This window comes from Cygnus olor, chromosome 28, assembly GCF_009769625.2.
Source record: "Cygnus olor isolate bCygOlo1 chromosome 28, bCygOlo1.pri.v2, whole genome shotgun sequence".
In the NCBI taxonomy this organism is placed as follows: Eukaryota; Metazoa; Chordata; class Aves; order Anseriformes; family Anatidae; genus Cygnus; species Cygnus olor.
Window position 1 is genome coordinate 2310577 of NC_049196.1, and position 27267 is coordinate 2337843.

General features: G+C 46.7%; 1 protein-coding gene across 3 annotated transcripts; it reads right to left on the reverse strand.

Annotated features, from left to right (window-relative positions):
* Positions 1-1237: 1237 nt before the first annotated feature.
* Positions 1238-13521, reverse strand: LOC121060952 (claw keratin-like). Of its 3 annotated transcripts, none has more exons than XM_040539142.1 (2): positions 13501-13521; positions 1238-1670 (listed from the first exon to the last, which is right to left on the reverse strand). In XM_040539142.1, the coding sequence occupies exon 2, from the start codon at positions 1652-1654 to the stop codon at positions 1331-1333; it is 324 nt and encodes a 107-aa protein (XP_040395076.1). In that variant the 5' UTR covers positions 1655-1670; positions 13501-13521; the 3' UTR covers positions 1238-1330. The 3 variants fall into 3 exon arrangements, with proteins under 3 accessions (XP_040395076.1, XP_040395075.1, XP_040395074.1); XM_040539141.1 differs by lacking the exon at positions 13501-13521 and adding an exon at positions 13033-13140; XM_040539140.1 differs by lacking the exon at positions 13501-13521 and adding an exon at positions 2049-2137.
* Between the last annotated feature and the right edge of the window lie 13746 nt (positions 13522-27267).

Here is a 27267-nt window from a genome sequence, read left to right on the forward strand (position 1 = left end):
ATCTGGCTTTTGAGGTTTGGGGGATTTCTTTTGTAGGGAAGGATTTATGTGGTTGGTGAGAACTTGGTTTAATCATCTCATCCAAGGCTCACCAGCAGTCAATTACATGCTATTACAATGCCTGTCCACTTTGTTTTCCTTACACAGGGAGAGCTCTCCATAGAGCAGCTACTCTGAAATAATCTAGCACTCTCGCATTTTGCAGTGTTGGTTTACACCATTCCTTTAACTATTAATAGCTACGTAACACTTCAAAAACATACAATAGCATAGAAACATTGAAAGGTTTATCTACAAATTATTGAGGAAATTCAAAATTCCATGAATTAATTCCACCATCCATTTCTACATGCCTACAAGAAGGCTACACCGTCAGAAGGCACTGAGCGAAGCAGTAAAACCAGAAGCTGAACTTTTGGCTTCAGTTCCCTCTCCCAGATACCAATTCTCCTTGCACCTCTGCACCGAGGCATTCTGTTATGTCGAGACAGGGAGGTGAAACTGATGACATCAGGAAGAGAAGACCCCACAAGAAGCCAATACTGAGGAAGGAGCTTTGCAGAACCAGGAACAGAAGGAAAGATGTGCGCAGTGGTTTCATTAATGGACAGCTCTAGCAGAGGAGTTGCTGTAGAAGGGAGGTGCACAGAACCCACTGCCAGATCTCTCCTGACCATCACTGTCCTGAAGCAGGCCGATAGGATCAGCTTGGGGCAGCAGGACAAAGGCACCTGAATTAGGAGCAGAGGAACAGACATGCACACACACGCAGAGGCCAATAACATATTGCAAGGTCATGTTTAATGAGAAAGAAGCAGATCATACAGAGGCAGAATTATATGGTACAGATTACAAATTGCCTGTAACCTGTGATTTGATGTAAGGTGATTCATGTAATAGCTGATGTTGTTTCCCTATTGCAGAGACACACGTAAAGCACAGAGCATGGGCTGGCTCACTCCAAGACCCTTTTTTATACCTCATTAGCCACAGAAAGAACCTACAAAGCAATCTAAAATGGATAGCAACCCAATCCCTTCACCTCCTACTGCATTACAAACGTAGTCCACAGCTTTGAGAAGAGAGTACTTAGAGAAAATGGAAGGCATTAGGAAAAATAAAAAACAACAGAAAGGGTAATATGAGAAGGATGTAAATGGATTCTTTTTCTTCAGAAGATCTAAACATTTATGGATGCACTTAATCCATAATTCCCAAAAATCCAAAATCCATTGCACATCCAATGCTCAGCCCTGGAGCTCAGCCAGATATCTACGTCCTGCTCATCCTCGCCTGGACGTTCCACTTCCAGCAGCTCCTCTGACTAGGTTTAGCATGGTCTGCAGCTTCCAACCGGGTAACCCCGTGCCCACCGGGCACCGCCATACACATGCGAGCCCCCAGGAGCAGGGGCACCGCTGAAGCCACTTCCAACTTCAGGGGCTCCTGCAGATCCCACGACGCTTTGCTGTGGGAAGGTGCTGAGGATGGGTCCAGGGAAGGTCACAACCACAGGTGGAGGGTAGATGACCACCCTTGAGTCAGGACACTGCACAACACAGGGCTCGTTGCAGCTGTCGGCAATGGGCTGTGGCACAGCCACCCCACACAGCGAGGGGCTGCCATCGGTGCACGGGCTTAGGGAGTGCGTCATTTGGGGGATGGTTAATCTGAAGTGCAAGGGAATATGATGAGAACAAGGCAACAATTCTTACAAGTTCCACCATCAAACATTAAAACAGAAAGCTATCAACAGGCTAGAGGGAAAGGCAGAATTTCATAGCTGGGTTCTTAGAAAACGCCACCTATAAATCTTGTATCGAACACATCTGGAAATGAGATTTAATGAAAAACTAATTGGAGATCATCACCCAGACAGTATTGGAAGACCTGCATGTACCAAAGCCAAGAGCTAAACAGTCACAAAGTGATATAGCTACATCAAGAAAACTTTGGTTTGATACAACGGAACATTTGCATAGGATTTACCCTCACTTAAAACTACAAGCAAAACTTTCTTTAGAAAGAGGAATTCAAATCAAGCTTACCTACTTCACGAGAGAAATAAGAAAAATGATCGGGCAAGATCTGACGTTGAGTGTTTTTATACTCTTAGACTGCCCAAAGCATCTGAGTCACCTATGTGCACAGCATCCCAATCAATTACTAAACACGTTTCTTTCAAGACTTAACTTTGTTAATGAATGTCAATTGTTTTTAATAAATCGCTCTAATTATTAGCGTCCTTCCATCACCACCACCACCCCCCCACAACTTGGACTTCATTGCCTTCCAGTCTATTTCAAAACTTTACATAGAAGGGATATTGTGTATATTACAGAAAAACCAAGAGGTTTGTATGGTTCATACGCAGGTCTCCTCCATGAATGGACTCATTCCTGGGCAAGCAGCAAACAGCCATTCACTTGGAAGAAAATGTACTGACCCAGCCCAGGAGGAATTGCAAAAAGTGAGGGATATGCTGGGTTCTTGGCCTAGGGGTAGCCCGGTTCACAATTCTGTGATGAAATTAGGCTAATATGGGGTCTAGTCAAAGCCCTGGAATTCTGTGGAAACCTTCAGAATGAATTTTAGAATAATATATCCAAATAAGTCAGTGCTGCTCTTCCAATTAGACACCAAGCATGTGTGTCTTTAAACCTGCAAGCTTTTTAAAAAAAAAGGGGAGAAAAAGTAAGGCTGTATCTTATATGAAATTGTATCCCATACTCTGAAGCTATAAATCATGACCTGATTAAGAAAATGAGACAAAAAGGCAACAGATTGGGTGTGGCTCATGCAAGACCTTGTCAGGTCATTTTTTTCAAAAAGTCATTTGTTCAATAAAAGGACACCTAAATCCATTGTAATAATACACGTTGCACATCTAGAACAATGAGCAGAAGGTTCGTGTTGGAATCCCAATTGCTGATGAATTGCAACTGCCAGCAGTTATCATCGGCATCAAACGCAGCAGTATGACGGATGGACGCCGAGGAGAAGGTTCACCAACACTCTGTAGCAGTGTCAGCAACAGATGCCAAGTATGGAAACAGCTTGTGCCATACAGATGCTCTCTACCATCCCCGGTGGGCCATGGAGGATGGCAACTTGTCCACTCTGATTTACACTTTGCTTGAAGTCAAAGATTTTGCTACTTTCGTGGCAGTAGAGAAGATTTGTAGGGGATGTTTTGCTATTGTAAAGCCCAGCTCAAAGCCTTCCCCTTCTCAACAGCAGCATGCTCTTCTCACAAGGAAAAGGCTTCCATTGGGGGAGTTAGAGATGGACACGGTAACACTGCAGAATAATTTCTGCCTTTCAACAAAGAGGGAATCTCATATATCAGATTGGCAGAAAAATGACAAAAAAAATACTAAACCCCATATGCTACCATGGGGTAGAAACCCCTATCAAGTTTTTCACACAATAGGAAGTGGTCTGGATGCTCTCCTAGTTTAATTGCGTGCTGAGATTTATCATCATATCGTCCTCGGCGACACTGAAACATTTGTCATTCCTTTGGAAAATTAACTCTGCATTTTCTATAATTAAGTGTAACCATGTGAATTGCAACATACGCCTATCTCAGCTTAAATCAGATAGCAATTTAACCTTAATGTAATTCCTCAAAAAGGGTGGAATTCAAAGCCTAATCATTATTTTCAAGTTAGCCAATTGAAGATAAAAGCAAGTCTTAAGTCTTATTTTAAAAATGTATTATTAATATTGCATTGAACAAAATCTAGATCATTAATCTGAAGCAAGACGAAGCCACACTGCTGGAACTAGTTTCCTTCTCTGCTAAGGGCTGCTTACAGTTATTATCGCTGCTAAATCCATGTATCTGAACACAGAGGCTAACAACACTAAGAGTAGGCACGCAGATGCTCTCTGAAAGCATTCTCAAAGCACAACATAAAAGCTCATTAATGTTCTACACAACTGATGTTGTCATACAGATGTTTAACAAGAGTATTACAACTCCCAGCTCAGGCACCACCAGAGAGGACAAAGAAATAAAAGCGATGAGTCAACTGCTGAACCATAGCCAAATCTCACTACCTAAGCTGTGTCCAGAACTAAATGCAGCAAAACAGCACGTGCTCTGGCTCAATTGACCGGTTTAAGCAAATTTAAGAATCAAATTTTAGCACCTAAAAAAAGTAAAGATGCAAAATAAATATAAAAATTGTCATCCTCATGTCAAGAAAAAGAGAAAACACCTATGATGCAGACAAGCCATCAAGCACCCAAAGTGTTGACAGAACATGGAGTTATTCAGGATTTAGATGAAACATTAGGATTCTTCCAAAAGATTTTAGCCATCTACCTGTAAGGGTATGCAGGAAAGATGTTTAAAACCCTGTTAGAAACCTCAGACTAAGCTTCAGAGATATGTGGTCTCACTGGTGTTTTCTCCACAGCTGAGCTCAAACTAATCCTTGTGATCGAACACAAAGATAGTATTTTAGTTGATTCCTGCTTCCCACAGAGCAGCCCTACAAATGAAGCATCAACACCAATCCTCCCTCACCCCACAAACCTGGTGGAGGCAATTCCAACGCTAGCTTTAAAGACCAAGGTAGAGTTCACCACAAGAGCAAGAACCCTCTGAAGACACACATTTGGCTACACCACACAAAAAGCTGGCTTCGTGAGTCAAATCCATCCCAGAGACTAAGGAAACACTGCAAACATTTATGAAGTTTAAAACTCCAGAAACATTTGTGGTTTAGTGCACACACCACAGTAGGTGAGGCAGAAACCTTAGAAATAATTGCATCAATTACATGTTGGCTCTGGCTAGTAAGGACTTTGTGCCCAAAAAGGTGTTTTCTCTGTGAGGCTGACTATATAAAAGCCATCCAAAGCTCAGATCTATTAATTTCTCTCGACTTCTCCTCAAACGAGGTACATGTGATCAGCACAACTGCTTTATAACCACCAAACTCCAACTAATGACTAATGTAAGAGGCTGAGCATATTTAACTTCATGGCAAAGAAAGTAGACAGGAGAAGCTACCAAGGTTTTTCCCACTTTGTCTTGAAGTTAGAAACACTTAAAATGCTGTGAAGAGACAGTAGTTGCAGGGGGAGCCAAACCCATTTGTACGCATGGAAAGCATAGAATGAATAATCTGAAATTTTGAGGTAAAACCGCCTGAAATCCTGGAAGCATGTTTTTCTTGATTTACTTTACTTCAGACAGCAGTTGTGCTCTCTACTTTTCTTTTACATTAAAAGTTACTTTGCATTTACTGTTGCTTTTTTCCCCTCAAAGAAAAAAAAAAGCTTTATAAACAAGGCTTTAGATATCCCATGAGTAAATGTCCAGAGCTATTTTACTTCTCAATGGCAAGCCATGCAAGCTTGATGCCCGTTTTCCAAGAACATGAATGTGCTGCAAGCATCCCAAGACAGCCAGGATGCCTGCCCTGCTACACAGCCACCAACAGCTTCAGAACTGTTGCCCTGTGGACTTACCCAAACCTATCACTTACCACCCAAACCTCAAACCACCCAGCAGCACTAAATTATTCTGCAGGGAATGACACTTTCCCATAACTTAGCCTTCCATTAGGTGCTTTGAATTTTATAGATGTCAACTACAGATGCAGTATGATCCAAAGAAAAGACAGAACTTGGGCTCAGCATCACAAAAAGGGCTCGTTACTACTTCAGGCATATGGGACACGGGCTTTTCCCACAGAAATACCCTTCATACACAGCACACCACTGCAAGGGGCTCTCAATCTGTTATGGACTGGTCTTGAAGCTTCTCATTTCTCCATGTGGTAGTTCATGCATTAACATTTAAGTCACAAGCCATAAATTCACCAGGAAAGGTGAGAACCAGAGAAATACTCATTTTTCCATTGCCAAGTGTTACTACCCAGCAGCTTAGGCTCTCCATACTGTTAGGAGCTACACAATGAGAGGTGAAGAACCATCATCATCTGCTACATTCTGGTGCTACGCTGAGGGAAACACAGGGATGGTACTGCTAACAAAGGCTCCTGCCTTAGCTCAACTTGGCTAAATTGACACGGCATTATCTGCATGCCCACTGGGTGAGATATTTTTTCCCCTGGAGCAGACAGAATTGGCTACTGTTTGACACATCGAGATGAAGCACTGGCCTTACTGCCTGCGTTCATCCTTTTGTCCCAGAACAAGGGGCTACAACAAGAACCAGTTTGGGGATATGGCTGCATTCCCCTTCACATTATACAAATTGGTGTATTTTCCGGTTATATAGTCATTAAACTAAGCCATTAAAATCAGCTGGTGATACTAAGGAGATATTCTGGGCTGCAAAAAGGAAAAAAATGACAAGAACAGTGCATTTTGATAGAACTGTAATCATGACTCATGGCATGACCTGTATCAGAGCCTATAACAAAGCTGAGGTATAGTGTGTATATTGATAAATTAAAGCCCTTCCAGGTCCCACACCTGTGCAGGCCCACATTTACCCACACATAAAACTAGAATAGCACTGACAGAGGCCATGAAATGGCATCTTCATAACAGGACCTCTTGGAACTCCCCACAACCACTCATTAAAGTTTTACATGAGCAAAGGTCTTCAAGCTGGACTCCACTATAATGAACACAGGCATCAATTTAAAGGATGCGTGTCAGGACATCCAAGGCTACTAATTACATTACATGCAGGGAGCAGCTCCCCTTCTGACAAGCAAGTATGATGCACACAGACAGGCAGCATCCACATGGGCACAGCAGAGGTCCAGGTGCAAGCCAGCAGCTGTTGGGGTGGCCAGAGTAAACCAAATGGGGGTGATTAGAAACACTCCTCCCTTGCCATGATTAGTTCCACCTGATACTCCTTGTTTCTCACCCCAGGAACCTAATGGGATGTCCCAAACACTATTGCTAATGAGTCTGATCAAACCACTTGTAGGAGCACAGCTGCCCATGTAAAGCACTGCCCCCACAAACAGCTTAAATCCTTGACAAAGCTATTTTTTGGAAGTTTAGCTTTGCCAGTTTCCAAGCAGATTTCGATTTGTCACAGTACTAGCCCTAGCTGCAGTCCTGTGAGGTTTACACACCCATGAAGGCAGCACTGGCTTGCATGCACACACCTGCCACTGGCCTTGTTTCCAGCTGGAAAGAGCAACCAGGTGCAAAGCCTCATAAAAATATGGGATTCACTCAGTAGCTTTGAAGGGCACTAGATCAGATGTACAAGTAGCTGAGTGCCAGGCTTTGGGTATGTCTCTCTCAGCCTTGCTTATCCCTTACTTATCCCATAAAGATTTAAAATTGAAAGAACCCAGCTGGGTGTGAGGTACATTTCATGCTATTTGGGGATCAGAAATATACTAATAATCACATATGAGTAAAATAATTGCAGCCAATGAAAAAGCTGCATATGAACACATTTTCTCCTGTATTTAATTAAGATTTGATATACCATTACTCAGGTTTTCCAGGCAGTCTAAAAGACCATATAAAACCCACACATCTCCAAGCTTTCAATCCAGTTCTTACTCTCCTCTCTGAGCTCGGTAAGTTATTTGCCTATTTCTATTCTAACTAGCTAAATGTCCTTCTGTTGATGCTTTTAACTTGTACCTGAATCCTGCAAAAATAATCTGATGAGAAATAAGTGAATTGTTTCTTTTGAAAAGTTTCTCTTCGCTAATTTATATTTGTTGGCGTAGGTATGGACATTCAAAATTAAGCCTAAGATTTATAGAACCTAACTCAATTTAATGTGATGTTTCCACTTTGATCTGGCAACTTAGGTATCTTTATCTTTAATCTACTTTAAAAATTCTGAATTATAAATTTCTCCTCCTATATTAGAGACCTTTCTCCTTATTTCAGTAGCTTGAGTAACTTTCTGTGGGCAGCTGACCTCTACCATAGTAATCAGTCTGATGTAGATGGTTTCTACAATACCACAGAGACTAATTTTTTATATAGAACAACCGAAGGAAAGCTTGGCTATTGCATCTTTTGGAACCTTTTATAGACTTATTTTTCTGGAGTTTCTGGTGGTTTTGTTTTTGGTTTTTAAATAAGAGCTGGGATTACTCACTTTCAAAACACAGCTAGAAAATGCTGACCCCGGCCTTTCTCCTGTTTCTGTAGCTAGGTGTGAGTTGACTCCTTTGTAAACAAGTTGTGTTGATAGGACCTGACCCTTCAGAGCTTTGTTCTCTGAGCAGTGCTGCCTATCTGCAAAAGCAGCTGCCACCAACTTGCAACATCCAGACACCCAAGTGCCATTTGCTAGTGCTGAGCAAAGCTGATTTGCAGTCAGATTTTAAGTTTTAATTAGGAAATCCAAGGCCTCAGCACTTTTCCACGCTCGGTCACATCTTTAGACAGACACCTCATGCCTTCCAAGTGTGACAGGCAGCTCTGATGTCCCCCAGCTGGGCAGTGCCTCCTCCAGCAGCCAGCACAGACTCTGCAGCCTCCTGCCCCCAGGTGTCTCTGTGCCAGCAGTGCAGGGAGCACCACAGGCTGATGCAGGCAGGGCACAGCTCTGAGCTGACCTCCAAGATTCTTGCAGCCCTTGCTTCTACTGGAGCAAATTCAGGAGAGAAAGACCAAGAGAGTGCAGCATACCTGGTGAAGCAATCATACAACTGATCCTGAGATGAAGAGAGTTACATTTGACTTTTTACTTATCTAGGACACTGGTAGCTTGAGCCAGATTTTCAAAAGTTGCTTTGTCCCCTATGAACATCAGGCATCTAAAAATAAAGCTCCTGCCACATTACCCTGTCTACTACAGAGATAACAATCTTGTTTTGCAATTCAGGTTAGTGTAAAAGGCAATACTTTTGCTTTACCTAATGCTAACAGAAAGTGATTCCAGTTTCATTTGAAGCATCTGGAAAGCAAATAGCCTTTATCACAAGAGATGAGAACCTCAGCACTAGCCCTAGGTATGCCATTGCTTCAGTAGCTGAAGCATGCAGGTCACTTTGCAGCTAAGCCTCAAACTCCCCTTCTCAGGATAATAGCTACCTACTTCACCTCAGATCTGAAGGCATTAAAAAATTGTTATTTAAATGCAAGGCTGTGCAGTTTCTGCTCCAGAGATGAGGACTGAGAGTCAGAGCAGCACATTCAAACAATGGAAAGGCAGCTCTGATACAAGCAGCGATCTGCAGGGAATTAATTTACCTTTATTCCCTGCTTTGTTTTTTAGCTTCATCTCCACCCCGGGACAATGTCTTACTGGTACCAATACAAGCAGCAGTGCATCGTCCCCAGCGGATTGAAGTGTGCCACCCCTATGTTCACACAGTGCCACAGCCCTGCTGTGGTGAAGTCCATGCCATGCACATCATGTGCCTCCATGGATGCCAAGCTGTGCGCCGCGAGGAAGATGATGCAGAGCAGTCCCAAGTGCCCCACACCATGCACATCAAGCTGTATCGAGAAGCACATTGTGCAAGGCCACCACTCTTCTTCCTCCTCCTGTAGCACCAGGTCTCCTGAGCCGTGCAGCATGGTGTTCCCCCAGCCCCACATGCAGAGTGGGCAGCATCTCTTTGTGCCTCAGTGCAGACAGCTGGGCATTACAGAATGCCCCCAGATAGGCAATCCCATTCACATGGGCCAGCAGAGCTCATATCCTTGCTCCTCATACCAGTGGTCCGACAGCTACCACTACCACTGTGGGCAAAGTTAAGCTCCAGAGAGGCACCCACAGAACAACCAGGTGATGGAGAGCAAGATGCACACCCGCAGCTGAGTTCACAGGCACAACTCCCGGAGGTGCAACTCACATCTCTTGCTGCAGTCACTGGGGTTGTGGGCAGCCTGAAACCCTAACAGCCAGCCCTCTCCACGGTATCCTCTGCATTAGATTTAAAGGTCTCATAGCTTCATATCTACAGCCGGCTCAGCTCTTGACTGTATTAAGACTGCTTTTCTATGACTGCTGGTGTAAAGGATATGTGAGTTTTACTACAGGCATAACCACTCACATGAATGACATTGCATCAAAGTGGCATCAGCTAGCCCAGAGTCAATAAAAACTAGGTCCTTCTGTGCTAATATTGCTAAATACACATTTTTCTGCTTTCAACTTTGTTCCAGAGGAGGTATTGTAAAAAAAACTGGTTTTAAGCATTGTGCTTTTTTCTACATGCAACTAGCAAAAATAAACAAGTAAAATGGTGAAAAACAGAATTCAGCTTTCAAGTCAAGGGGATCTACTGTGTGAAGCACCTCACTCCTGAAGCACTTGCTACCTGAAGATCCACCTCCAATGTACCTCCTGGAATAATGGAAGTTCTTGCTTTATAGTCCACATTACTTTATTCTCTATGGTATATATACACCATTTCTCACATAATAAAGCCTCTACTGCATCAAACCAGCCACTTTTTTTTTTTTTTTAACCCTCCACCCCTAATTCAGCTGCCTCCAATGTGATAATCCCCAGTTGTAAAGCAGCCATGGAGAGATGAGCACTGCTTCCACCTGCACAGGTAACAAACACTCAGCTCCCTACAGCACATCTCAAAACAGCTTACAGAAAAAGCTGAGACAGCTGTATGACAACTAACACATTAAATCAATAAACTAGCAGCAAATGCTGGAATTAAATCCAGGAGTCATGTGTCAGAGCAATGCTCTAATACCTAGACCACACTACTCTATGCAGTATGCCATTAAGCTATTTGCAAATTGAGGTGGTGTGACCCCACAAACCAATAAATCTCAATTAAATTTACCCCCAATCATTCCTACTGCATTTGTAAACTAAACTCCAGAAATTCTTCTTCCATCACGTGTTTAGGGCTTGATTCAGGGAAGACGCAGGAGCCGCAGAGGCACGCACACGTCCCAGCACAGCAGTCAAGAGCTCAGCACAAAACACTTGGGCTATCAAGAACCCAGAGCAACTACCACCCAGCCCTGCAGACAAATGCATTGGTACAACAACAAACTACAGCAGAAATTTAGATTTGCAATGATTTTTCTGCCAGCCAAAATTGAGATTCTCAAATAACATGTCACCTGTGACAAAGTTCAGTAGGCTACAGGACTCCAAATTCAGTTTGAGTTGCATAGCAGGAAGCATCTTTAAAAAGAAGAAAAGGTGTGAAGCTTAAAAAGAGCAGAGTGACCATCTTGGAGCTGAAAAGTCAGAGGCAGCAGCTCTGAAGTGGCATGACTTCCCTGGAGTCAGCAGAGGCTAGGATGACTTATGCCTTCTCCAAATCTGCCTACTAGGAGAGAAATAATAAAGCTGTGCTCTCCACCAAGCAGCCAAAGGGCATGTCTCTAATGTGGTCGCGTTCAAAGGCAGGTGAAGCTGCTAGGCAATACCTAGTGAGGGGAGAGCTCTCCCAGTCCCTCTCCTGGCTGTTACCCCATGGCCCACAAATGCGGCACATCAGCAACTTGAGGTTGCTGAAGTCACATGAACAAAGGAGCTTTTCTGCATTCCCCTGTCACAGCATGGAGCATCCTTCTTCGTGGCTTTTCACCCACACCTTCAGGCTACACCCAAGCTCTAAGAAGTTCTAGATAGTCAGAGGTTTCAGGGCAGTGTACTCATCTGGTGAATATCTTTTTTTTTTTTTTTTTTTTAAGAGCTTGCTGACCTCAGATCATCAAGCTATCTACATCACTCTCCTGCAAACTCAAACATTTCTCGTTTACCCAGCTCTGCTGAGCTCCACCACTTCTGGAGGTTGGTATTGCCCTGAAAGTGCATGCAATTTGTATTTTAATGCTTCTGTGCAAGCCAGCTGTCTGCTCTTTCAACAAGCTGGGCGGCAACTGTCAAGTTATTTATTATTCCTTATTTAAAAGGGGGAGAAATTAGGAAGCCATTAAAGTGTCTTTGCCATTCAGGAACCTCTGTCACAATTTTCAGAACTTTCTAGAGGCAGACAGATACATCAAGCTGCTTAAGTCCAAAATGCCTCACAGCCAAGCTGGCCCAGCCCAGGGTCACAAGGCACATTAGGTCGGAGCCACGCAGCAAGCATCACAGCCCGCCAGCAGGGCCGCCCTGCCCCAGGCGCAGGGCAAGGAGCTCAGCCTGGTCTGCACCAGCCACCCAGCCCTGCCCTCGGATGCTAATGGACTGAAAGCAAACAGCAACTCCACTAATACGAAGGTTACTCTTGACAATTACACCCTAGGTGCTCTATAACTAAAGATTTTAGAATCAAAAGAATCTTTTGAAATGAAAGAGCTTTCGGGAATATCAGCTCTGCTGATACACAAAGCTTTAACTCAGCCTCACACCTCTGGGACTTCTCAGAGGAAGCAGCAAGTTCTCAACAGGAGTCAGCAGGACATCAATTATTTGCAATCAAAAGCTGACTCCACCAGGGTGAATTTGTTCCCTCCTGATTGGCTTTGGCATGCCACACACCTACACTTCAAAACAGCAGGAAGAGCAAGAAAAGGGCTGCAAAGGGAGGACGAGAAATGTGATGTACAGAACAGCGCCATCACCTCTACCAAGTAAAATATAAAGTCCACCAAGAGTATCTCATAGCTAGGGATTTGCTTTTTAGTCCCTCATTTCTTGTGCAATTCAAAAGCATAGCAGTTTGGTCGTTTTACCTCCATATCATAAAAAACGCTGCCTCCAACTTCCAGTAAAGCATCCAAAACCGCTTCCAGCAAGCAGGGGCCATCTGTTCTCAAGAGAGCAGACCCCCAGGCTCCTCACCCAGGACTGCATCAGGAGGGGGCAGAGGGGATACACCCCCAGACAGGCAGGCAGCTCCCTGCACACACCCCCCAAACCAGCCCCAGCCCATCAGCTGCAGCCCATCAGCTCTCCCCATTGCCACCAGCTGGCCAAACTCAGCCAGTTTCTTGCATTTAGCATCAACTAAATGCATAATTAAACTCAGCTATCTCATTGCATTTAGCATCAACTATTGCATTCAGAGTTTCTTACTACTTTTCAAACATTTTTGCGTTATCCTTGGAGCTGTGCTGGCCAACCTTACATGGCTCAGGAGCTGCGGATTTTTTTTTTTTTCTCGGTGCATTACCAACCTGCTCACCTTTTTAACAGCCCAGCTTGCTTGAAACTCAGTTGCAGCCGGGCTTTGTTTCCCTCCGGAGCAGGCAGAACGGCTCCTTCCCCCCACACTGTACCAGGGCGGGGGGGCGGTATTTCGGTGCAGCTGCCCCCAGCACCAGTTTATCAGGGCGCAGGGGCTCCAGCTCTAAAATCCTCTCTGCTGGGGATAGGGGGAGGCAGCAGAAGGATGGAGGTGGATCTGTAGAGCAGGAGGGGGGCGCTCTTCGTGGCCTCTCGGGCCAAAAAGCAAGCAACAGCCTCAGTCCCAACCCAGCCCAGGCACTGGAGGATGAGACCCCACAGAAGCAGCCAGCAGAGGAAAAAACAGCGAGAGAAAGACGAGAAGCAAAAGCTACGAGACTCCCGCAAGCTGCTGGGGGCGAAGTGTGCCCCCCCCCCCCGAGCCCCCCTCCCCGTGCGCTGCAGTGGGAGCCGGGTACCTGCGGAGGTCTTAGCGGGGTGGCTTCTTCTTCCTCCTCTTCCTCCAGCAAAGGGATCCACCAAAGGCCCCCCCGCCAAGGAGGGCAGTCGGGGGGGGGAGGGGGGGGCTGCGGCCTTTCTGCCCCGCTATTTATCAGGGGCAATTAGCGGCTCGTTGCAGCTCCGGGTGGGTATTGAGCTGGTGCCTGGGGAGTTGGGGGGGGCGGAAGGCCCGAGGGACTGCCCTGGCTGGGGGGAGGTTTAGGGCACAGCATCGGCACTGCATTCTTTCTGGGCCCAAATCTTGTTGCATCAGACGCTGAGTGAAAATCCAGTAACAAATCCTAGCGTGCTTTTTGCTCTTAAAGTGCTTGAACAGCAAAAAATAGTCGGAGAATCAGAGTATTCCAGGAGCTGAATAAACTAAGCTTTGCTTCAACCCTGTTGTGGTGCACATGCTTTTTAAAAAATAAAATAAAATAACCCCTTTTTTTTTTTGAGTGGGGCTCCTGTGCTTTGAAAGATAATCAATGGGTTTGGTAGTTCGGGGAGAAATTATAAAAGCTTGGTGAGAACCACTTTCAGAGAGGCCTCCTCACATGCCAATGCGATTCTTCTAGGCCTCTGATCGCTCCCATGGGAGTGGGAGCTCTGTGGGGTTGCAGAGGCCCCGCTTCTTCAGAATAGTGTTTTCACATCTTGGCAGCAAAGAGCATGAGCTGGCCCAGAAGTACGTGAAAAAATTACAGCTAGAAAGCAACACAAACCAAGTTTTATAGCTTTGGCTGTGGCTTCAGCATGGCAGCTAGGAGTTTCCTCATGGAAAGCTGTTGGGCTATTAACAATTATTTTTAACAAGCACGTTAATTTATTTCAGTGCTAACTCGCTGTCCTAGAGCCCCATCCTGTGGCGGTGAGGGTGCTGAGCCGTGGGGACCTGCTCCCTCCTTGGTCCCCACCCCTCGCTGCAACTGCTTGTTGTCACCAGTGGATGTGTGAGCAGAACCTGGCTGCTGATGGGGTGGGTGGGCTGCTTGCATGGCACCTGCAGGAGCCCTGGTGCTCCCCAGGGACCTCTGCAGGGCCCAGACCCTGCTGGCTCTTAGTAAAAGAGGCAAAACTTCACCCACAGCCCTGCCACAGTTTCCCTTCTCCATTTTGAAGAGGGAGCTGAGCCGTTGCGTAAGGCGGGTTTGGCAGAGAACGCAGTGGGTGTGGGAGGGTGAAGCAGTGCAGGGATGGTGTGCCCTGCTGATGAAATTGCAAGTTGCTGCGCTGATGACAAATTCCTGGATGTAAAGTCAGCGATAAAGTGATGCAACGCTTGCAGCAGTGGTGTAGAAAAGCAGGTATATGATGCTAGAGACTCCTACTTGGTGGTGCTGGCCTGCCCGTGACTAAGTGATGCGGTGGAGAAATGGGTCAGCTCTAAAAGGAAAGAGGTGGTAAACCTCATCGATCAGATGACTGCAAGAAATATACAGAGTTTCAGCTGTGAAGTCCAAATGCCACATCTCCCATGGCTGTGGAAGTCACATCTTGTGAGATCCCTGATCCAGATGTGCCAGCTCCTTTCGTCTCCTGAGGGACTTGGTATTGGACTTGAATTTCTGGGAATTTTTATGGAGTTGTTCATACCAGCAGTTCGTGTCAGCCTTTCTTACCGCAGCCCTACTCTTATCCCATGGAGATGTTACTGGCAGCTGGGGGTTTTGAAAGGAGAAAATCCAGTTCCAGTGCTGCACCCAGTTGTGCAGCAAGTTTTTTCATCACTGTAAGAAAAAATAAGGCCTACTGCAGTCTGAAAAGAAGACAGCATTTCTCCCTCCCTGCCCCAAGCTTCTTTTAGCTTTCTAAGGGGGTACAGGTAGGAGGAGGCTGGGTGGGGGGGGGGGGGGGGGGGGGGCTGGCTGCATACGTTGCCATACAGCTGTACAGGGGGTCACCTCCCATCCCAAAGTAGGAGATAAAGGGAGACCTTCTGGAGGTGTTCCTACCCCATGTAGAACATCTTTTGGTTCTGTCCTATAAAACAAGCTGTGGTTTTGCTGTCCTCTACTGCCATCCTCACGCGGTAACTAAGAATTGCCTGTGGGTGAAGGAGAAATGCTCCATATTTTATTATTTTGGAGCCATTATGCTCCTCCCTGTTCTGAACTTGTCAACTTTAAATTGGTGTCGGTTCTGAACTCGCCCAAATGAAGGCACAGGGGCCATCCATGGTCAATAAATGCCCAAGTGGTTCCTTGAGCTGGGGTCCTTGGAGAAGGTCCTCTGTTGGTTGCATTCCTCATTCCAACTGTCCTCGCCTTATCAGACCAGCCTACAATCTCTTGTGAAGCCTGTGGGAGTTCCCAGGCAAATAAGCTAACTGTCGGATATGACCACGGATGATAATGAATGGAGCAATTAAGACTTTCCTTTTGATGACTGTAATTTTAATGGGCTGGCGCAAACCAGCTGAATAGTATGGGAAGGAAGCTGCATCTGTGTCATAGGTAAAAACTGGGCAGATGACCAACTAAACAGCTGGGTGGGTCATAAAAATAGGAAGCTATGCAGTTGGACTTGTCAGGTGATGAGCAGCTCTGACTGCCTTCCTGAGGAGTTGGTCCTGCTCACAGTCATCGTCGCCACGGGTCCCTGCTGGACACCGAAATGAGGTTGGCCGTGACGCACTTGGAGTGCTGCTGATGCCTGGGTGACAAATGACATGTTCTTCACGCAGGCTCTCCTGGCATCTCAGAAATGCTCCTACTCCCCGTTGGAGAGGAGAGAATGAGAAAAATGCTTGCTGCCAGAGGTTCGGCTGGGCCTTTCCGGGAGCGGCCATCGCCCTGAGACCACCAGAGCATCCTCAGAGCCAGCTCCGTGGGGTGCTGTGCATGGGGGACAAAAGGCTTGGGGAAAAGTAGGATAAAGTGAAGATTTGCTCCGGTTTTTAGTGCTGTGGATAGTGAAACAAGACAGAAATACATGGGTTTCTTGCTCCATTTACTGGATGCTGTTCTCCTTCAGAAGATCTTGAAAGGCTGACTTAATAGCACAAGAACCACCTCCTTGGGCTTACTGGGAAACACCAGAATTACCTCCTATAAGGAGAGCCTGCTGTGTAAATGAGCTGCCAGTGCATGAAGTCTCTTCTTGCACTGCTATAACCCAGGTATAGCTTCATTAAAGCTTGGAAGTATGTTAAAATATTGCATGTGGTCAGTGCCAGCAGGTTGGGCAGCAGCCAGATGCTGGACACTTCCCACAAATGTCCTGTCACGTGCCACGTTTCCAAAAACGTGGATGCCTCTGAGCCACAGTCCTGAGCTGGACAAGTTAGTCACCTCCAGTGAGAATGACCCATAATTGCCTGGCAAGCCACATTTTCCCTTATCGGTGGGGCAGGAAGTCCAGCGTGACAGGTGACGTCTCTGCGTTTGGCCACCCCACGGGGCTCCAGGGTGGGTGCGGGCTGGTGGTCCCATCAGTATCTTATTTCCCATCTGGAAACAAAAGGAAATGGTCTTTCCCACACCAAACAAGGCAAGAATGGTCTTGGGGTACCTCTGATCAGCATTTAATATGTCCAGTGTGCTCATTTGACTGGAAGTGGAGTTATAGAAACCACACAGGGCAAGGACTGATGCTGGAAGAAGGAAGGTAGCTCATGCTTGTAGGATTTTGATCACTTGATGGTCAGGCTCTGCTGGCTGCCGTGCACGTGCAAGCAAAGCAAGGACGAGCTTTCAGAAACCAGGTGCTTCCTTGTGGGGCAGACCCTGGTGTAGGATACATCACTGTGCCCCTCATCATCACAAGCCGCAATGCTCGTGCCCGAGTTCATTGCGTTGTGGTCCCGGGGAGTGGAAGGGCAGCGATGCAGGCACAGTGCCCGCCGCCACTGGTGCCACCGCGCCTCGCTTCATGCTCCCCTTTGTGCTCCAACTTTTGCTGTTGTTACAAAATCCCTCAGTGATGAGACTGTGGGAGTGATAAGAGATCTGCATATTTAATGTAGCAGGGCTGTTGCTCAATTTTGGCTTAACCTCCTTTTTGCTTTATCTGTTGCCATCTTACTTGGTAAGACTTCTTTCTAGGTTGAGGCCTGTCTTGATATGCCAGAGCAAACAGTGAAGTCCCATGTATAATTTTTTCTAACTGATGCTGCACTTTTTCAGATTTTTTAGATGTTTAATAATTTAAAAGTAAACATTTGTTTGCCCATGCTACCATCTCTTACCACATTCAGTAAACATCGGTTGAAAGAAGGAAGTAACCAAAAAAATATAAAAAGTTTCCTTCTTTTGTTTGGTAAAGCATTTACTGCATGATCTAAGTTTGGTTTAGGTACAAAGTGAAGTATAGAACTTTGATATATGGACAGCCAAAAAACACTTGAGGGGATCAGCTCTTTGGTATCCGGCAGACTCCAAGTGCAGTGTCGAAGCATGCTCACTACCAGACATTGAGAGGTTTTAAACAGCAGTCAGAAACCTTTTGATCTGAAGGACATTTCTTTGACACAGCCACTCTAACAGCTGGGATTTAAAGTCAGAGCAAGCCCTGTTAGCACGAGCGTTGCTGCATGCCATCACAAAGCTGCGGTGCTGGGCTGGTGCTGCTGCTACTGGTCGGGCAGGCCCAAGTCATCCCATTTCGTAACTCCCCAATTCCCACTGTAGCACTGATCATTTCCCAATGGGCTTCAGAAGAATGAGGAACCAGGATGCAGGAAAGAGGAAAACTGAAAAGAGGGTGTGGCCCTGGCCTTAATGTATGTGGCAAACTGCAGGGGCCAGACAAAAGTGAAACCAGGAAAGGAACCCCTGGCTGGACAGTTGAGTTGCCAAAGCCGTTATATATTAATTGTTGGGGAAAGTTCTTCTTGGGGTATACTGACCTTATCACCACTGTTTTCACATTCCTTGGCAGAGCGACATAAAGCATGCTGCGTGTCTAAATTAGGACTTGCAGAAAGAGCCCTCGCCAAGATCGCGGATGGTTAAGTACAATCATAAGCAAAAAGGGCAATTTCTCAGTGGAGGGTCTTAGGAGAAGAGCTGGCAGAAAGGAGGGCAAAGGCTTGAAAGCTCTCATCCCCAAAATAGAAGCAGAATGCAAGAGGTGGAGGTAGAAACACTTCCAGATTTAAAACAATCCTTCCTTTCCGCCTCCTGCACCCATCTGACACCAAGGATTAAGTAGGTAGAGCAGCAGGCTGTGCCTTGTCTGAGGAGATGCAGAGTGAGGAAATGGGCAGCAAAAGGAAGAAGAAAATCTCTGTGTGCTCAGCAGAGGTGGATCCCTGTCCTCGGGCCCGGGGTCTGCTGACACCAGAGCAAAAGCTGCCGCCCCAAGCAACACATGGCATCAGTGCTGGGCACCAACAGAGGCTGTCAGCCAGTTGCCAAGCCATCTGGCAGTGGGGACAGGTCTTGCTTAGGCAGCAGTGAGCTGGTGGAGAGAGAGAAAGCTGTTCTGAACGCTGGGGATCACTCCCTTCTCTTCCTGAGGACTATCGAGTCCAAAAGGCTCCGAGCAATTTGTGGTCTCAGGGGAGATGCCAAGCTCCTGGAGCCCTGCGAGCTGCACAGGGTATGCCAAGCTCTGTGTCCACCATGCTGGTATAGGGCTGCCTACAGACCCCACAGTGCCTTATGTATGTTGTGGGGGTGCTGGACATTGCAGGTGTTTAGTATGTTAGGCCATTTTATTAAATGTTTTATCATATTGACTTAGTGAGAGAGAAACTGAGGGCTTAGGGGAAAGATGGTTTATATGGAGGGAAAGATTCTCCTCCATCTGACCAGTTCTTACACCTGCTTCCTCCTGCTCCCACCCTGCAATGTGCAAAAAGCATGGCTGGAATAGAGAGTTAAACAGAAAGTAATCCAAGGGCTCCAGACTGCCTCAGTCTGCAGTGTGCCTTGGTTGCATCCAGCCCATCTGCTACCCATCACCGGGCAGAAGTGTAGCCCTTTCCTACAATCAGGACGGATGTGAGGATCACACCTCTCATAGCCCACGCAGAGGATGTAATCAGGAGGTACTGAGCAAATGCACTGTGGGAATGTGCGCCTTTGTGGCAATTATACTCCACCCTCCTGCTACAACTCTGATAGCTACAATCTGTGCTTTGTAGTGCACACAATGTTCTTCAGGGTCTCTATTAAATCACCTGAAAAGAGCCATGACATCCAAATGCTGGGGAGCTCTGGCTCTGCAGCGGGATTTTCTTTCACTAAGGAGGGCTTTGTCTGGGGCTGAGGCATTGGACTGAGGTTTTGAAGCTCTGGTTTAACTCCCAGGTTTCAGACTTTCCCAAATTACTCTCCCCTGTGCATAAAATGGGGACATAATTCTGCTTTGATTCTCAGTCTCAGTACTGAGACTCCTATTTATGGGCCTGGGAAAAGGGATCTTCAGTAACATGAAGGAGCAGTTGGTTGGAAGCAAAACACTTTTGTAACAGATTACAGACCTCGGATGGCTCAGCTGGGACTGAGGCTAACTGTAGAGCTCATTTCAGTGAATGTGAGCACTTAACTTTGATGTTGAAATGCAGGAAAGTGGTGCCAGATTCTGATTTTCTTGCCATCTCTTAACAGTTTGGCAATATAATGTTTTACTGCTTGTTCCTTTAACAAACTGTCAGTGTGTCAGCAGCTCTGTGTTGCTTTGACCTATCCAGCCAAGCTAACAAGCCTCATTTAGAGCAACCAAGCTAAGGTTTGTTACGCCTTGTTTCCCAGGACATGTACCTAAAACCCCAGGACGTGTCTTTTATGTGCCAGAACACGCTAAACCTCTTACTACTGTGTCCTGACTGTCCTTGATCTTAATAGCAGAGATAAACAAGCTGTTCTAGATATGCTAAGTATACAGTACAACCACAGCCCTTAATTTGGTTTTCAGACAAACAGTGAATCCTTTGACTTCTATCTTCCCTGCCCTACTTACCTCTCCACAAAGGGGCTTTGAAATCACCTACTGTTCTGTCTCCATCACATTAGCAGTGGTGTGGTCCCAGCTGAGTGTTTCTAGGGCTAAACATAGCAGCTGTACTGTAAGAAATAGTACACGAAAACTCAGCAGAAGACTGGGTGGGAAGGGGAGGTGATTTTTATTTAACTGTATTAGGTTCTACCCACTGGGATACTCATCCACATGCTTGCAAGCAGCCCGATGCAAATGAGGAGCTTGTGCAGGACGTCTCAGGAGCAGCACAGAGCAAGGAACACTGGGGACAGTGGCTTCAGTACATCTTCTGGGCTCCTCTTGGTCAGCAGTGATGACCTGCTTTGGAAGTGCCTCTTGCAAAAGCTGCAGATGTAGGCAGGTGTTCTGCCTCAGCCTTGCATGCCTCATACCCAGTACTTCCCCAGCAAGGTTGCAGGATGCTGCCGTCCTCAACTACAGCCCCAACAGTTATCCTCTGTCTCCTTGCCAGGATAAATGAAAGAAAACACACTAGCAATATGAATAGTTAAAAGTTCTTGGTTTTCATCCAGAATAGCTTTCCAAATTACAGGTTTATCCAAGTCTTTGAAAACTCAGGGTAGCTGATAGGCTTCCGAAAGGTTTCTAATGGGCCATCTTTTCAGGCCCCTTACAGGTGAAAGCCCCCAGCTGTCCCGTGAGTTTCCTTTCAGGTGAGAGCCTTCAGCAGAGCACCATGCTCTGTGGAAAGGGTCGCTCGCCTTCTTCTCCTTGGCAGGGTGGCTTCCAGGCTGGGGCTCCGTGAGGCTGATGGTGCTGCTGGCAGAGATCAGCTGAGAGGTGCAAGCACCAAGATGAGATAAGGCTGAGCAGATCCTCTGCTCCAGGGCAGGAAATGCACCTGGGCAAAGCAAGCAAGGAGGCACATAGCAGAGACTCCAGGTGGCACAGCCTGCAGCTCTCCATTGAGAAACGTGGCTCTGAACCAAAACAAGATACAGCTGCCCCCGTCAGCTCTGAGTGAAGGATCCTTCCAGTACTTGAAAGCTTGCTGGAGGGTTTTACTGGAAGAGCTCACTGTTTGTCATAATTCCAGTTTGTGTCATAATTCCAGAGAGTGGCAAACTATATCGACTGTGAAGTCCCCTGTGGCCCTTGCAGTTAAGGGATGAAGTGCTGCAGGAGAAGAATGACAAAGGTGACCCCTTTTATCTCTTAACCCGTGAGTAAATGCAGCAAAATACTGCATGCAACCTGCAAAAATATGATACTCTCCCTGCAAGAAGGGCTTTTCCTATTCTCATATGCTCCCAAGAGTTTTAAGCAAAGTTTAATAAATAATTTATCTGCCAGCTAGAATTAAACTCCCAGTACAGTCCTGCCCCATTTCAAAGCTGCTCCTTTTCTGTCACGATCATCCTGCCTATGACAGAACACCCAATGCCCAGAGCATCTTTGTCATTGTGTATATAACTACCAGTTAACATAGCGATGAAATAACTTTTGGACTTTCTTTAACACTAAAATTGTGTAAAGCTGGCCATGTCTTAACACCCCAGGCTATGTCAGGCACTGTCTATGCAAAAACTTGGGAAGTACCGATGAGGTTTTGAAAATCCACTACCCCGAGGGAAAACCTGGCTCTTCTGGCATCTGCAGGGCTGTGCGTGGCTCCCGAGACATGGCAGCGTGTGGTGGGTGTGCTCTTGCAGCACTGCTGTCTCGTGTCCATAACCACTGAGGGGGCAGCCAGTCCCTCCGCTCATGTGTCAAGGTCTCTGCAAGCCCATGGGGTAGAAGAAAAAAAGGTCACAGTCCTAACCCAGGTGCTCTGACACTCCTGAAATTCTGCACAAATACCACTTCACTGCTCCTTTGGCTGTTTTTTTTCCCCCTCTTTTTTTCTATAGGTCAAATTTTCCAAGGCTATAGAGCAGCTGGAGCCTCCCAGGTTTGCATCACTTCAGGCTCTGGCTGTAAAGGTATGCGCTGTCATTTGGGGAGGCTGGAGTCCAGTGTGTGTCCCTACCGCCCCTGGCTATACCGTGGGTGTCATTAGAAACGTATAATATACTCCTACCAGTCTGCCAGTTACAACACAAAATAATAACATGCTGGAGTCATGTCTGAGTGTTCAGAAGCATCTTCTCGAATGAGAAAGAGATTTCCTATGCCTGTAAAGACTAAAGTTCCTTTTTTTTTTTCCCCCTCTCATTTCCTATTACAGGACTGTTGAACCTGTGTAGGGGGGATGTGAAAGTAAATCACTTGTTTTTTTCTGAAAACCCAAGAACATGTTTGATTTTCCCAGTTTCTTCACTCTACTTGTAGTAGGTGGAGCCATCCGGTGACTTGAATATAGCTGAAAATAAAAGAGGTGGTGGAATGGAGATATCAATCAGAAATGACAAGCCCAAGATTATGCCAAGTAAGTGGGTAGTTGTGGTTGGGTTTGGCACATAAATAAATCAATCACTGTTTCCTTCCAAGAGGAGGACTAGATACTATATAAAAGTTCTCACATACCAGGTTTCCTCACTCCATTTGACTTCTTTCCACTGGTTCGTGCTGTGGGACACGGTAAGGCATTTCATGCTGCTGCTGAAAATTAACTTGTCTGATTAGCCTTGAAATACTCAGCTGGAAAAGGCGGGAGTAAACATGGCTTTTGGGTCTCATAGTCCAAAAATTGCTCCTTATTTACAGGCAATAGTTTTTGTTCTAATGACTCATTACTTAATTATACAGAAAAGAGGGAGAGCTGAGACAGAAAGAATCATCTTTGGAGGCCCTTTCTTTTGCCTGCACTTCACAGCATGTGCAACTGCTGCATATAGGCAGCTCTGAAATATTACTGGAATATACTATAAGAAAAAGCATGGGAAAAAGAAAGAGTTCTTGCAGGTACTTAGCAAAGCATGGGAAAACAAAGGAACTAAAAACCAAAATGGAAGTTTTTCCAGCCTTTCATCTAAATTTCATCTAAAGGGTTCTCTTTCTCTTTTTCTTTTTTTTTTTGTTTCTTTTTTTTTTTTTTTTTGCGTGTTTGGAGACATCAACCTGCTGACCTGTAGAACCTTTTCATTAAGAGAGGTGTCACTTGCCTGTCAAAGGAATATAAATTACTACTGCCAGCAGACAAAGGTGTGAGCTGTAGTGGGGATTAAGTGCCCAAAGTGCTCAAACTCCACAACATCTCTGCAGGTTTCAGCCTTGGGTACAAGCCACCACTGAGCCCTTGCAGCTGGTAGCCTAGCACATTCTGCTGAAATTTTGTGTAGCTTGTATTTGCACAGCTATTATCTTTTCCATAGGCTGCTGCTATATCTTATAAATTTTTAAGAAGAAATAAAACAGTCACTGTGCCTTTTAGAACCCAAGATTGAAGGATTTCAAAGTGCAATGGAGTTATTGTGGAAATGATGAGCCATGTTCTTTGTTTCTTGTCTGACATGGAATACTAACACTGAGCATTACAACCCTTTCAAAATTCCCAAACCACACTTGGATAAGGGTAATTCTGGTGTACCACAGCCTTGCGTGCCTCTTCCAGTGGAATGCCACTCTGGCAGCTTCCTGTTAGAAGGAACAGTTAAGGAATTATTACAGTTGCACCTGTCCTAGGGAAATAAATAAATAAATAAATAAAAAACAGTTATGTATGGGTAGAGAAGGCCCTGAGGAAGACCTGATCAAGGGATACGGAATGAGCTGAAAACTTCCCAGGCCCTTTCTGGTTTCTTTTTTGAGTTATACATTTCTGAGGATGGCAGTTTCCTTTTGCATTAGCTATCAGTGGTGGCTGGGGGGCAGAAAGGGAAGAGGAGATATTTTCATCAATCAGCCTGACTTTGGAAGGGGAAGGGGAGGGACAGTAACACAAGTTTTCCTCCCTCTGCATTTGCTAAGGCCTGTTTTTCTTTCTCTTGGAGGGCTCTCTGGTGCCTGCGATGATGGGCTCCCATCAGCAGAAGGGCGACGGACAAGGGATCTCTGAGCAGTCTGGTGGATGCCATGGCGGTGGTGGTGGAGGAGGTTCATGCCATGGTGGTGGTGGAGGAGGATCCTGCCACTCCAGTGGGGGTGGAGGCTCTATAGGATACCAGATCCAGGGATCGTCCTGCCACAGTGGAGGAAGCGGCAGCGGTGGTGGTGCTATCTACCAGACCCACATGTCATCATCTTCCTTTGGAGGAGGAGGAGGAGGATCTTCAGGCCACCAGAGCCAAGGATCCATCGGTGGTGGAAGTGGTGGTGGCGGTGGGTCAGGCCACCAAGGACAAGAACCCATCTGCATTATTGGAGGAGGTGGCGGCGGTGGTGGTGGAGGTGGAGGAGGTTACAGCCACCAAAGCCAAGGCTCCATCTGCATTGGAGGTGGCGGCATGGGTGGAGGAGGTGGAGGTGGTTCTGGCCACCAGGGCCAAGGATCCATCTGCATTATTGGTGGAGGAGGAGGTGGTTCTGGCCACCAGAGTCAGGGACCCATCTGCATTGGTGGAGGTGGAGGAGGAAAAGGAGGAGGAGGTGGTTCTGGCCACCAGGGCCAAGGATCCGTCTGCATTATTGGTGGAGTTGGAGAAGGAGGAGGTGGAGGGGGAGGAGGAAAAGGAGGAGGAGGTGGTTCTGGCCACCAGAGCCAAGGACCCATCTGCATTGGTGGAGGAGGAGGAGGAAAAGGAGGAGGAGGTGGTTCTGGCCACCAGGGCCAAGGACCCATCTGCATTATTGGTGGAGGAGGAGGAGGAGGAGGCGGAGGAGGTGGTTCCGGTCACCAGGGCCAAGGACCCATCTGCACTGGTGGAGGAGGAGGAGGAGGTGGTGGTTCTGGCCACCAAGGCCAAGGACCCGTTTGCGTTATTGGTGGAGGTGGAGGTGGAGGAGGAGGAGGAGGTGGTTCTGGCCACCAAGGCCAAGGACCCGTCTGCATTATTGGTGGAGGAGGAGGAGGAGGTGGTTCTGGCCACCAGAGCCAAGGACCCGTCTGCATTATTGGTGGAGGAGGAGGAGGAGGTGGTTCTGGCCACCAGAGCCAAGGACCAGTCTGCATTGGTGGAGGAGGAGGAGGAGGAGCAGGAGGAGGAGGTGGGTCTGGCCACCAAGGCCAAGGACCTGTCTGTATTATTGGTGGAGGAGGAGGAGGAGGAGGAGGAGGAGGAGGAGGTGGTGGTTCTGGCCACCAAGGCCAAGTACCTGTCTGCATTATTGGTGGAGGAGGAGGAGGAGGTGGTTCTGGCCACCAGGGCCAAGGACCCATCTGCATAGGTGGAGGAGGAGGTGGAGGTGGAGGAGGTGGTTCTGGCCACCAAGGCCAAGGACCTGTCTGCATTATTGGTGGAGGAGGAGGAGGAGGTGGTTCTGGCCACCAGGGCCAAGGACCCATCTGCATAGGTGGAGGAGGAGGTGGAGGTGGAGGAGGTGGTTCTGGCCACCAAGGCCAAGGACCTGTCTGCATTATTGGTGGAGGTGGAGGAGGAGGAGGAGGAGGTGGTTCTGGCCACCAGAGCCAAGGACCCATCTGCATAGGTGGAGGAGGAGGAGGAGGTGGAGGAGGTGGTTCTGGCCACCAAGGCCAAGGACCCGTCTGCATTATTGGTGGAGGTGGAGGTGGTGGAGGAGGAGGAGGTGGTTCTGGCCACCAGGGCCAAGGATCCGTCTGTATTATTGGAGGAGGTGGTTCTGGCCAGAGCCAGGGTTCCTCTTCTTTTGGAGGAGGTGCTGGTGGAGGTGGTTCGTCGAGCTCTGGGGGTATGTCCATTCAGCAGCAGACCCAACCAATCTCCTGGCCACCACAGACTAAACATAAATAGTGGCTTTAGAAGAGAAGCTTGTAACAAGAAAGCCCAGAATGTAAACGTCACATTTATTTCTTTCTCTATTAAATGTAAGAATACTCGTGTGATTTCTTTCTCCTCTTCATTGGAATATTTCTCTTCACCTCTCCAGATGACCGGAACCTCTGGTGGTGTGTATCAGTAACTTGCGCCTTGATGCAGGTCCATTTTCTGCCTCAACATTCTAACACTTGCACAAGATAATAAAACTTGCCGCTCTAGAGAGCTTCAGTGTCTGAGTGGTTTGATTTTGTTTTACACCATGTATTTTGCGTTATTTCCCTTATGATGATTTTCTTCTGAGGTGATGTTGTAATAAAACTCCACAGCACAAATGCATTGAAAACCCACTGTAGAAGAGATCTTGGATTCTGTAAATATTTCAGGTCATCTTTTAATGTCAATTACTACACCTGACCCTAACCCATCAGACAAGGTCCCACAAAGTTAAATATTGCAAGCAGTCTCTCTACCTCACCCAGATACCATGAAATGCCAGAGGAAGGTGTAGATAAGTTAGGAGAGGAAAGATGCAAAAACTCTTACCCTGTAGCACAAAGGATTGCAAGGCAGCATTACAGGTGTGAGGCTGAGCCCCTTGCACGTGCACAGTGAAGGAGCTCTCAGTGGTCACAGATGCACCAAGCAGCTGCTGGGAGAGAAACGAGGGGTCTGTCAAACCCCGGCTCCAGCTCTGACCCCCTGGTACAGCCAGCAGCAGGGGCAGGACTGTAGGCAGCACCTCCAAGGGCGGAGATGTTGAGCCTGGAGCAAGTAGGGAGCTCCTCATTCATGCAGGAGTAAAACATCGCTCCAGGTATGAGTCTTCAGTGGGAGTTTCCCTATGGGAAGTGCTTTCTTTGATGTGGTATATTCTGGCAATTAGCAGTTGTAATATGGAATGGAAATAAACATTCTGGCAGACAGCTTGGCCTCTCCACTCCCATTTACTACTGCTTCAAGCAGGCTTGCAAGTTAACGTTTAAAAGAAAAAATAGCCTTTGAGGGTAAATATTGGAGCGA

Excerpts from the sequence above, each read along its gene's own strand:
- LOC121060952 (XM_040539142.1), bottom strand. The coding sequence starts at position 1,654 with ATGACGCACTCCCTAAGCCCGTGCACCGATGGCAGCCCCTCGCTGTGT.